Genomic DNA, 13,072 nt, shown 5'->3' with positions numbered 1-13,072 from the left:
GGTTTAAGCTGTAAACCTTAAGGAGTCTACAAGTATAAATAGACCCTATGGCAAAGGGAAATCGGCACTTGATCTAAAGTAGAGAACCCCTGGCCGAATTCCCTCCCCTCTCCTCTCTCTCAAATCATCCTCCTTGCTATTTGGTGTTTGTAAGCCATTAGAGGAGTGACAATTGTGACTCTAGAACTCCAAGACAACAAGATCAAACAAGAGATTCGAAGGTATGATTCTAGATATGATTTAGTATTGTTCTTATACCTAATTAGTCATTAAAAGTCTTGGATTCAAAGCATGTTTAATTAGAAAGCCTAGATCCAAGCATTAGGGTTTTGCATGCGCACATAGGAAAGTTCTTATGGCTAAAACCCATCACTAACTCTGTAAACATGCACAGCATAAATCACATAGAAATAATGTTGTACAACACATAACATACATAGCATACAAATACTCTGTCACATAAGTCTGGTTACCTACTCAAGGTAAAGTATAGTGAGAAGACTCACCTGGCAAGCAGAAAGCAGATATCCCCACACTTGAATCTCGAACTCGCCACCGCCTAACACATAAGGCAAATACTCTCATGAATATAACTCTCGAGACTAGAATCAACCCTCTCTTGGCACCCTCTTAAGGGTAAAAGACCATTTTACCCCTCTCTTGGCCCAAAGGCCACATCGCTGACCAAACCCTAAAAGTCAACAAAAGTCAACGGTCAAGTTTGACCGGACTCGGCGAGTGCACTAGGGCGACTCGGCGAGTCTGTACGTGTCCACTGACTCCCTTGGATCCTCTCTTGACACGTCGAGTATTTCTCTGACTCGATGAGTTTCACCTGGTATAAATCGCGGGGCCACCACGACTCAACTTGCCGAGTCTCAAGAACAACTCGGCGAGTTCTGGCTTGACTCAGTCCCCCCTGACTCTCCCTGACTCACTGAGTCGACCCCTCAACTCGACAAGACCACTCGCTGAGTGGTTACGGGCAAACTTCATGCTACTCGCCGAGTCTGTTCTTCAGACTCGGCGAGTCCATGCCATGCATAACTCAAACTCACTTCTGAGGTCAGATCTGTTCCATACAATCATAGATCTGGCCTCCCCAGGCATGATAATCATGTAAAGTCCAAACCTTGGTGCTTAAACAACAACTATTTGCTCCTAGATGATGTTTTAGCCCCATATCTCATAATTCTAGGTCAAAACTCCCATGAATCCTCATAAAGCTTAAGGAATAAAGCTTCTCTGGACCTCTATGGATCTCATCCCAAGCCTCATCACAAATAGGGACGAAATGGACATCAAATCTAACCAACAAAGGGGTCAAGAAACCCTAACCCCCATGTTTATCATGACAACATAAAAGGAAGCCAAAATATACCTCCAAGATGATGCTCTGAGCTCCAAAATCGAAGGATGTCCACCTCCCTTGCCTCCTCTTAGCTAGAATCTCATTTTCCTTGCCAAACAAAGCTTCAAAGGTCAACAATGGCCTCTTCTCTCTCCCAAAACGCTCAAAATCTCTTTAGGCTTTCTCTCTGGGGTTGGTGGCCGCAAATGACGGCCATAAGCCCCTTTAACTAGGTCTGAAACCCTGGAAATTAGGATTTCATTAAACATCGTGGACTCGCCGAGTCCAGACGCGAACCCGCGCACAAAACCGCGATCCTACTCGACGAGTTTGGACTCCAACTCGCCGAGTCTCCTCACACTCACCCAAAAATAAAAGAATAAAATAATACTTGGGAATCCAGGGTGTTACAGTTCCTCTTATGTTGTCTAACCTATGTACAAACCAACATTCATACCTTACATGTTAACCATCGGCTAACACACATCTATAAAATGTGAAAAGTGAACCGTGAATAATAATTTATATGGAAAAAAGTGAATGATTATTATCTATTTAAATTTTCATTCAAAGTTTACTTTTCACTCTCGATAGATGTGTGTAATTTTATGGTTGTTACCGGGTAATGTTTGGAGGTTAGGTGGTAGTTAGGTTAAGGAACATAATGAAATATATATATATGTTCGTATAATGATATTTTCTGATAACATGTGATCATATAACATCATGCCTAATAGCAAGTAGAAACTTATTGATTGTGTATTAATAAATATTATCAACTATTGTATTGGTCACGCCTAACAGAGTACTTCTCACTATGACATCCACAACGATACATAGGAAGAACATAGAGACTTTGAAGTGGTTAACAAACAATAGAGAAGTAGATAGTCGACCATTCTATTCCTAGAAATTAGCAACAAATGTATTTCCTTTGTTTATAATTAAAAAAATTATGTTTATAAATGATTAGTTAATAATAATATCTATTAATTCCATAGTAATTTTCAAAAAAGTCCTAATATTTTGGTTATCGGGTAATTTTCAGAAAAATCCTAATATTTTAAACAAACTAACGAAAAAGGACAGAATACCGGCTAAATCTACGAAACCAACCGAAAAGGGTTTTTTCGAAGTTTTAGCCGGTATTCTGTGCTTTTCTGTAAACAAAAATTAGTTCGGGACTTTTTCATAAATTAGACTAAAATTTTAGGACTTTTCTGGAGATTTCCCTTTAAATATTTAATTACATAATAAAATCCAAATTAATATTTACCATCTAGGGAGAATTTCATATATGCCCCTCTTAAACCTCAAAATATCATATTTGTCCACCTTAATTTCTTAATATCATATTTACCCTTTATAAACCTTCAAAATATCATATTTGCCCAAATCCTTTTTTATAATGTTTTTAATATTTTATAATCATTTTCTATACCTCAGGATTATTATAAAAATTAAAAAATATAACTATATTATCATTACGTCTATGATAATGGAATGTGAACTTCTAAATTGTTGGAATGTCATCCTTTTGAAAAACAAAAATATTCATCTTCAACCCTCTTTATGAAATGTATATTTTGATTGTTTAGTTTTTTTGTTGATTATGTTGTAGATGGAGGATATTTTAGATATTACCATTGATCTTTTGATGTTTAAAAAGTACATATACGATATTTTAATATTTAAGAAGGGTATATATATATATATATATATATATATATATATATATATATATATATATGATATTTTGATGTTTAAAAATGACATATATGATATTTTGAAATTTTATGAATGGTAAATATGATATTTAGAAATTTTATGAAGGATAAATATGATATTTAGAAATTAAGTTGGATAAATATGATATTTTGATGTTTAAAAAGGACATATATGAAATTCTCCCCATCCAAAGTCAGCTAGATAATAAAAATTGTCAAATAACCTACTTTCATTAAGCAAATTTGACATTAAACACACAATTAAACATCAAATAATTACCACATAACTTATGTTAAGTAAATTAAGGCATATTGATTTATTAATCTCCTAAGTCAACTAAGCACCAAAAATAATCTATTCCTTAAAATTAAAACTAACAACAATCAGGAAATTCAGTTTAAACATCATTTGTTTTAACAAAATAATTTTAAGTATCACACTAAATGATGTTAAATAAATAGAATGAAATTACTCACCATGAACTTGTTTCATGTGTGAATTATGTAGCCCAACAAAAGAGATTAACCCAAAAAGCAATGTTTTAAAACCCGGGTCGACCCGGCCAATTCAACTGGTGGGAACCGTAACCCGGGGTAGAAGGCGGGTCAATATAGAACGGGTTTTGTAAAAATACGGACTGGATCGAACCGTCCGGGTTTACCCTAAATCGCGGTCGAACCGTGTATTTCGAACCGGTTAACACCGAATTGGCCCATTTTAATAGGTCTTGGATAGTTAAGTTAGATACAGTCGAGTAGAGAATGCCAAAAACAACTTCAGTTCTTCTCTAGGAAAAGAAAGCAACGATGTGAAGAAAGCAGCGACATCAGCGACTGCAATACAGTGACATCAGCAGCGACTGGGACTTCTCCTATTGAAGGTGAGTTTTTCTTCTCCTATTCTCCGATCAGTTAATATGTTTTCTTCTAGACTTATCCTATCGACAATCGGTTCTTCCTGTTTCATCTTTTTTCTTTTCTGATTTCATTTTTTGAAATATGTTTTCTTTTCTTATCCAATCGACTGTGAAATCGGTTTCATCATGGTTTGAAATCAATGTTTCAAGGTTTTGACTGTGAAATCAGTTTCTTTTCTACTATCACCTCTAGTTAGCTTTTCTTATGAAACATGTTCTTTTGAAACAGGTGATAGGTTTGGTTAGTTTACCGATTATTTATTGTTAATTGATCACTATTTCAAGGTTTTGATTGTTTATATTTGTAATTAGGATCCAGTTGACATATGTTTATTGATTATAACATTACTTTTCAATGCAGTTAAATCTGGAATCAAGGGAAGAAGAACCATTACAAGCACAATCTCAATTTCAATTCCATTCTTCGATTCAATCAAATGTACGAACAAAGACGGATATAGTATGGGAACATGTAACTCAAGTCGTTGATGAGAAAAGGGAAAGGCATGGATATGTAATTTTTGTAAAAAGTTATAGGTGGTGGTGGAATAAACAGTGTTAAGAAACATCTTGTTGGTATTAAAGGTGAGGTAGTATCATGCCCAAAAGTTAGTCCAGAAGTGTGGTTTACTATGCAAAGGAAATTGAAAGAGACTGCCCAAAAAGAAAAACATACCACTAGTGTTACTATCATGGACGATGACGAAGAGACGGAGGAAGCATAAATGTCAACTGTGAAAAAGGGAAAAAGAAAATCTACTTCAAACTTGCATCCATATTTTACGAAAGGTATAAATGATCCTTCCCAGCCCACTATCAAATCTGCAATGTAAAGTAATGCAAAAATACATGATGTGGATTTAGCTATTGCTATGTGGTTTTATGATGCATGTATACCTATGAATGCTTGCAACTCTCCTTTTTTTTTCAACTTATGGTAGATAAAGTAGCCAATATTGGTTATGGGTACAAAGCACCTACTTATCATGCTATGAGGGATAATTTACTGATAGATGCAAAAAAGTCAGCTTCATTGTTAGTTGACTCATTTAGAAGTCAACGGGTTGATATTGGTTGCACAATTATGAGTGATGGGTGGAGGGATATTTCGCAACGACATTTGATTAATTTCTTGGTTAATTATCCGAAAGGGATATTGTTTCTTAAATATGTTGATGCATCTGATATAGAGAGAAATGCTACAAATTTGTGTCATTTGTTAGCTGAGATTATTGAAATGGTAAGAGAAAAAAATGTGGTTCAAATGGTAACTGATAATGCTGCTAATTACAAGCTTGCTGGTACTAAGTTATGTGAAAGATATTCTTCTATTACTTGGTCTCCATGTGCAACGCATTGTCTTAATCTTGTATTAAAGGATCTTTCAGAAATGGATAATGTGAAAAGTTTGGTCAATCTTTCATCGAGGGTTACTGTTTTTGTTTATAATCATAAGTGGCCCTTGAATTGGTTAAGAAAAAGACCTAGTTGGAAAGAAATCATTCGTCCAGGTGCTACTCGGTTTGGTATTGTGTTCATTGCATTGCAAAGTTTGTATGCCCATAAAGCAGATTTACAAGCAACTGTCATATCTAATGAGTTTAAGAAGATGTTGAATGTGGGAAATGCAATTGAATGTAAACATATTGTCTTGAATGAAATCTTTTGGAAGAATTGTTTGATTACAGTGAAAGTAATGACTCCTTTTGTTAAAGCTTTTGCAGTTGTGTGTTTTAGATGAAAAACCTAAAATTAGTTATGTTTACGAGGGAATGCGTCAGGCAAGGAGAGGGATTAAGGAATTGTTTAAGAAGAAGAAGGAATTATACAGGCCTTATACTAACATAATTGATAGTCGTTGTGATAGGATGTTAAGAAAAAGTATTTATTGTGCGGCGTATTGGTTGAATCCCGTTTTTCAATATGATCATGCAAATCTTTGTAAGAAGAATGAGGTGTTTTAAGGCGTTCTTGAAATGGTTGAGAAGACTTTTAAAGGTGATGACGTTTTAAATATTACATTGAATTTAGGCAGGTTTCGTGATGCTGAAGGTACCTTTGGTAGATCTAGTGTCGTTGCTTCACGTAATCTTACTCGTCCAGATATGATTTAAATTTAATGTGTTATTATTATATATAAAATATTCTATTTTCTAATATATTTTTTTGCTAACTATATCTTTTGTAGATGAGTGGTGGAAGTTATTTGGCGAAGATATTCCGGTTTTGCAAAAGTTTGCTATTAGAATATTAAGTCAAACCACATCTTCTTCCGGCTGCGAATGTAATTGGAGTGTATTTGAAAGGATTCACACGAAACGGAGGAATAGGTTGGAACATCAAAGGCTAAATGATCTTGTATTTGTTCATTACAACTTGCGTTTACAACATAGGTATGGTATCTTGTTAAGATATACTATGCTATAAAATGACCAAGTTATATTTGAGATTTTTGTGATTGTTTTTATATATTGAAGGTTGATATGAGGTCTTACGATCCTATTGACTATGAAAATATTGATAAGATAGGATTTTGGGTGGTTGAAGAAGAGTGGGAAGGATAACTTAATTATGATGATTTGGAAAATATGCTTGATGAGCAAGAGCATGAACCGGCTTCTGAATCACAAGGTAACCATGTTGATCATGAAGTTGATAGTGAATTTCAATTACTAAGTGACCGTGGTATCGATGCTTATAATACTCTAATTTCTCAAGATCCATGATTTGGTTTGGTCATGGCGCGTTTGGATTCGTCTACAATTGTGTTTTCTTTTGTTATTTATACTTTATGTGGTGGTTTGTTGTGTTTAGATTGATCTATAGCATGTTTTGATATGTTTTTCAATGTTTAAACTTTATGGACATCAAATTATTGGTTTTATATGTCTATGTAGTATGCAAAAAAGTAAAAATATATGAAAATAGAAAAAGACCGTAAATCGGGTTGACCCAGCGGCTCAACCGGTTGACCCGTGAACTGGTTATCACACCGGTTCAACTAAAAACCTAGGTTTTAAAACATTGCCAAAAAGAAAATATAGCCCAACTCATAGAAAAATTGGGCAACAACCTTCTTGGATAACTTTCTGAGTGCGTGTGTATCCATCAAGAAACTCAACATTGACATCTCTTATTTGCGTCATATCCCTTCAGTTCTCATAATGTGATTGACAGCACTCCAAATCACACCTACTCTTCTTTAACCGATTGATAGGAAGAAGTAATCCTCCAACCGACCACCAAACCTCTCTTCTCACTGCTAAATCGAGACCAAGGCTATAAAATGGAGAAGAAGATTGAGGCGTCTCTCCTTTATATTCTCAATCACATCCCCTTAAAAATTTCTCTCAAAATCAATCGAACACCAACTCCTCTTTTTCTTGAAAGATTGATTGTAATCATTCATTTTTCTCTCGACTTCAAAGTCAGGTACCACCTCTATCTCTTGCGCTTGTTTTGCTATAGATCGAGACAGGGAACACTAATGGTGGTGTGACGATGATGACGAAACAAACATTATGTGGTGGTTCAGGTAAGGTGAAGGAGGGTGGAATGGTTGCTAAATAATTTAACTCAACGTCACGTCTAAACAATAATCGTCAATTCCTTATAAAAGTAAATTGGACTTCATAAAATAAAGACCATCACACCGCCAATTCCATAAAAACTTTGGACTTTATAAAAAGAAGCCCAACTCCCATCATCCCATCAAATAGGAGATGGAGGACCCACCAAAACAGGTCGCACTTGCTTTAATAAGTGAAATAAATTTCGTCAATTCATTACAAAAATAATTTGGACTTCATGAAAAGAAGGCCAACTCCTAGCAAAACATATGAAATAGGCAATGAGGAACCTATGAATCACATGTTGCACTTGCAATAACAAGTGAAATAAAACCGTCAATTCAATTGCAAAGAACAATATTTTATATTTTGATTTTCATAAAAAGAAAACCAACTCTCACCAACTCGTCAAATAAGCGGAGGGGAAACCCGAGGAACTCGGGTTGCACCTGTGATGAAAAGTGGAGATGCAAGCCGTCAATTTATTTCAAGACACTTGTAAAAAGCTATATTTGAATTGTATGAGATGAAAACCAACTCCCACCAATACCCTTCGAAAATGCGGAGGAGGCCTAAGAAACTTAGGCGAACTTGAAAAAACGAGTTATGAAGTCGTCAATTCATTTAAGAATGTTGAACTTCATAAAAGGAAGCCCAACTCCTACTAATCTATCGAATAGGCAATGAGAAACCCACCAAAGCAAGTCAATCCCAACTGAATGGGACAAACAAACATCAACCAGAAGATTTAAAGTTTATTGTAAAATTTAACATAAATTTGTCTTTTGAATCTTAAAAACCATGTAAAATTTTAACAATTGGGGGTAAAATGGGCTTTGTAAATCATTTATTGAGCGTAAAACGGGTACTAAAAAATGCAGTACCGGGATTTCAGTAACACGAAGCCTCCAGAGTTCAGCGGGGATAAGGTTCCGATTATTGCTTTAAGATGGATATCTAACGTGGATGGATGTTTCTCCACATGTTTGTGCCTCGATAATCAGAAAGTGAAGTTTATGCTAAAACTTTTTCACTAGGGAGTGCAGGTGTAGTGGAAGTTTGCAACCCAGACCTTTTTGCATGCAGAATGAGTCATAGTGACTTGGGAGCAGTTTTTGGAGATGTTTCAGGTGGAGTATGTCCCACCTGTGGAGAGAGAGAAAGAGAGAGAGTATGTGTGTGAGTGAGTGAGTGAGTGAGTGACACATGGGTATTTTTTGCTCAAGAAGACGACAAGGTCGGTGACGAAAATCACCAAGATGTTTCATGAGAGGGCCCTATTTTACCATGATTATGCAGCCTTGGAGCAGGTGCAAATAACCCATTACCTGAGTATGCTCAACACCGGTATTACAGAGTTCGTGGAGAACAACTAGTACCAGGCCTTGGATGAGTTACAATCAAATGATAGGAGGAGAGAGATTGAGATAGAGACCCAAATGAAGGAGCAAAGGCCAGTTTCATTGCAGTTGCAATGCACAACTAAATGGTTCAAGTCCACTGACTCGAGATCAGGAGCAGAAGAGTAGACAAGTTTCAGCTGTGGTAAGTTTGGGAAATTTCGCAATGGTGTGTTTTGATTTTCTGCATGTCACAAATAGGGAAAGGAAGGGCATTTCGGAAGGGATTATAGGTAGAGTGTGCAGGTTTGTTTTCATTGCGACCAGGAGGGCCACATCAGATCCCATTGTCTCCTTCTCATTTTTGGAGAAGTATAGAATCCTACACCTTTAGCTTGGCAGATGTCAAATGGGTGCCAAAGGAAGGTTGAGGTGCCTAGGACTGAAGAAAAAGGATTCCAGCTTGTTTCACAGGGTCAAGGTGTGGCGACTATGTTAACCGTAGGCATGTTTCCAAGTATCTAATTTTGCATTTATGTGTTGAATTTTGTTTTTAAAATATTTCCTTTGGTTTGGTTATTGTCTTGTGTACGAATTATCATTCGAGATAGTACAAGGTGCTACATAGACTATAGTGATGGGGTGACATAGATTCAAAACTTTCAAATTAACCTCTCTACCTATTCTTGTTTGATGAAACTTTTGGGATTGAGTTGAATGGTTTGAAGGAGCATCTTACTCCACTTATGGATGTTTCTTTGGGGAAGGAATGGGTAGCTCTTTAGTTAGTATGATTGGAGCTTTAGTTTCATCTTGGTTGCGTTAAAATAATTTGTATATTCCATGTGGGGGAGAGTGGAGATTTCGTAGTGGGAGAATCTCATACCAGGATGTAGTCTTTAGCCAGGATTTCTCAAGTTAAAACTTTTATGCAACTGCTTAATCTATAGGGTTCCACATCAGGGTTGTTGTCAGTTGACTAAATTCTTTTCATATTGTCTTAACTGTAGTTTGTGTTGATGTTTTATAGGTCATCATCATGCTTAAAGGGTTCTAGATTGTTAAGAGCTCAGATCGAGGGTTGCGATGAGGATCTTCTTGTCTGTTCTTATTTGATTAGGACTTGGGGTCCGAATCACAACCCAAATTCCGAATTAGGATGGTTAAGTTTCATAGGTTTGGTATATGCATATGTTTAGCTAAGTGACCTTGGTAGTAATGGTTGATGGATTGGGGGTAAGCCCAAGGTCATTAGTGGTTAGTGGATCAGGGGTTATCCCGATAGTTGTTAGTGGTTGGTAGATCGGGGGTAAGCCTGAGAGTCGTTAGTGGTTGGTGGATCATTTGGTAGATCCAAATTGGTATATAGTTTATTTTAGTATGTGTTTGATTTTTCTCGTTCAAGGTTTTGCTCTTGCGTCTTTGTGTGAGGTTTTCGACGACGACGGTCGACCGTGTAATGAGCAGATCGAACTTGTGATTTTTTGGTTAGCATGGTTGGTTTATAGGATGAAATTGTTCGCCAGATTGTCAGGTCCGGCCTTAGAGTCTTCAAATTATAGTTAAGGAATTAATTTCTCGCGATGTGGTTAATTGTCGTTTCTTCGGCGGGGGGTATGTTTTTTTCTAAAAGATTAAATTAGCATTTGTTTCAGAAGCAGTAGTCATTTGGGAAGGCTTCGACCTAGTGCTACGGCAATTGAGATGTTGATTGTTAGACGTCTTGTCCAAGAATAGATTTGCATTTGTTTGTGAAGGCATGGAGGTGGTGAATATTAACCATGGTAAGAGAGTTGTGCCGACCAGTGCAATTGATATGGGATCAGAAGGAATCGCATGAAGGTTGTAGTGGATATAAGAGATAATTTATAAGGACCAACATCAAGGACGAAAAATAATTTAAGTGAGGATGAATTGTAACACCCGTTTTCTAGGATAGATCAGTTGAGGAATTAAAGGGATCAAAGGCAAGGTTTTTTCGAAAGAATCTTGTGTCATGACGTGGTGAATGGAGCACCATGACGTATGCCAATTGTATAAAGCACACATCTGATGGCTACCACGCTGTGATAAGAGGAATGTCATGATGTGGAATATTCTACAGCCCAAGCACATGATTTTTTAGGGTTTCTTCCATATTTAAGAACCTAAACTCAAGGTTTAGGGAGTCCTCTTTAGGCTCCAAACCTTTAAAACAAAACCCTAGCCTCCATGCATGTTTGAGAGTCTAATTTCTTGATTTAGAGTTTATTATTTGGATTTTGGTGGAGCTTAAGGAAAAAGGAAGTTCACATTAGTGCAAGGAAGCAAGGAGCTGGTTTAGATCCATCATTCTCTTCTGATTTCGGAGCTATTAGAGGCATAACGTTCATACCTTGGTATTTCATCTTCTAGATTCAATTTTGGGATCGTTATGGGTAGTTTTGGTCCCTTCCATGGATGCTCTTGGAGTTTGAGGAACTCTAGAGCTTGATATGGTCCTCTTGTGGTCTCTAAGTTTCTGATGATTGAGAAAAGAGCCATAATTGGAGTCATCTTGTGTCTATGCACAAGTTTGGATCACTTTAAGCACTTGTTGGACTTAGAATTATAAATATTGCATTGTGGTGGAATCCTAATGGATAAAGTTGGAAATTTTATTTATTAAATCATTGAAATGGACCAAATTTGAAGTTATGGGTTTAAATCTGTAAGGATTAAACACTTAATGAAGAGTATGTCATTCTGCCAGGATCTACAACGTAGACAAGGGATTGCCATGATGTGGCAATGTCCTACATGTCGACTTTTTTTGTCCTGTATGCCCACGACGTGGCCAAGAGGTCTCCACGTTGTGGTGAGCGTTGACTTGGTTGACTATTGACTTTTCTTGACCGTTGACTTTGACCATTTTGCCTTTGGGTCAAGCTTGAAGTGATGATTTTTGATACAAAATATAAAAGAGTTTCTCTTAAAAACCCCAACGAATGATTTAAAAATAACAACATTATTTTCGAGATTATTTCGAAACAAAACCATCAAGGAACCTTTTATAGAGGTTAGAATGATATTAAAACTAACCATATGGTGTTTTAGAATGACAAATTTTGAAGCCTTTGAACCCACTTGGTTTTAGGTGTTGATGAAGATAGAAAGATCAAAGAGGATAATCTTTTGTACAAGAATCCACCATCAAGAGTAAGGTCCCAAGAATTGTTGGATTCCTTGTATGCTTTGTTCTTTAAGCTTTTAAGTGCTTAAAAATAAGCACTAAAGTAATACACAAAGGAAAGCACTTAACATCAACAACTAGATGATATAGAGAGAAAGAGGACATGACTTTTAGGAGGAGAAAACATGACCAAAAGAACTTCTTTTCTCATTCATATGACACTCTTATATACTCCATGTAAAGTAAGGTCATGATAATATAATACTCTAAAGCATTATAAAGTGAAACTACACGTGGGGAACAAGTGAGGGAAGCTACATAAATAACCTCCTACACCCCTATACACTTTCGTCCATGAGGACAAAAAAAAGACAAAAATGTCTTCTAGTTTCTTTAATCAAATAAATGTAACCAATTATTTAAGTTTTGGTTAGCCAAAGTGTCCAAAACATCTGTACATAGCTTATTAATCATACCATATGATATAATAGCTAGTTTATTCTTTATTTTATTATTATTTTCATAAAAAAATCTCTAATTAAATACAAGACTTGAATTTATTTATTAATAATCAAATACTTAATAAATATTAAGTAATTACTAACTTTATTAAGGTGTGACCATATACGATCATATGTTATTAGTAATATCAATCAATAATGATTTTTGAGCATATGGATCCAACAATCTCAAAGCTGTAATTGTTACTAAAGATGTGGTATTAGTTATTCATTTGTCTCAGACATGATGTTGAACATGAGATATGGATCATGATCAATCTCATGTGGTGTTTAACTTTTAGTAAGGCCTTAGATGTCTAACTCTCAACCAATAAGAGGAACATATCCCATCTTGAATACATACACCCATCACGTAGTTCATGTCATACTCAACGATGGCCCTTATAATTTCCTTTTACAGAACAATATTAAACCATGTCAAAGCACAACAATTCCTAAACTCAATTCCCAAATACATATATCTAGTCCAAGAATACAAAGATACAACCTTTTATCA

The 13,072-nt window shown here is 35.9% G+C and overlaps 1 protein-coding gene across 1 annotated transcript; it reads left to right on the top strand.

Annotated features, from left to right (window-relative positions):
* The first annotated feature begins 4,720 nt into the window (after positions 1-4,720).
* LOC145098103 (uncharacterized) lies at positions 4,721-6,559 on the top strand. Its single transcript, XM_079035778.1, has 6 exons — positions 4,721-4,784; positions 4,937-5,632; positions 5,733-5,936; positions 6,027-6,080; positions 6,184-6,353; positions 6,473-6,559. The coding sequence occupies exons 1-6, from the start codon at positions 4,721-4,723 to the stop codon at positions 6,557-6,559; spliced, it is 1,275 nt and encodes a 424-aa protein (XP_078891904.1).
* Positions 6,560-13,072: the final 6,513 nt, after the last annotated feature.

Source organism: Lactuca serriola, chromosome 4 (genome assembly GCF_051521515.1).
Source record: "Lactuca serriola cultivar US96UC23 chromosome 4, Lser_US96UC23_V15, whole genome shotgun sequence".
NCBI classification, from domain to species: Eukaryota; Viridiplantae; Streptophyta; class Magnoliopsida; order Asterales; family Asteraceae; genus Lactuca; species Lactuca serriola.
The sequence above is the reverse complement of the archived record's forward strand: the minus strand, read 5'-3'. Positions and strand labels throughout refer to the sequence as shown.

Bases quoted from the DNA above. Each gene is read 5' to 3' on its own strand.
- LOC145098103 (XM_079035778.1), top strand. From the start codon at position 4,721: ATGTCAACTGTGAAAAAGGGAAAAAGAAAATCTACTTCAAACTTGCAT. The intron at 5,633-5,732 runs GTAAACATATTG...TGTGTGTTTTAG, and splicing joins TGTGGGAAATGCAATTGAAT to ATGAAAAACCTAAAATTAGT. The intron at 6,354-6,472 runs GTATTTGTTCAT...TATATATTGAAG, and splicing joins ATCAAAGGCTAAATGATCTT to GTTGATATGAGGTCTTACGA.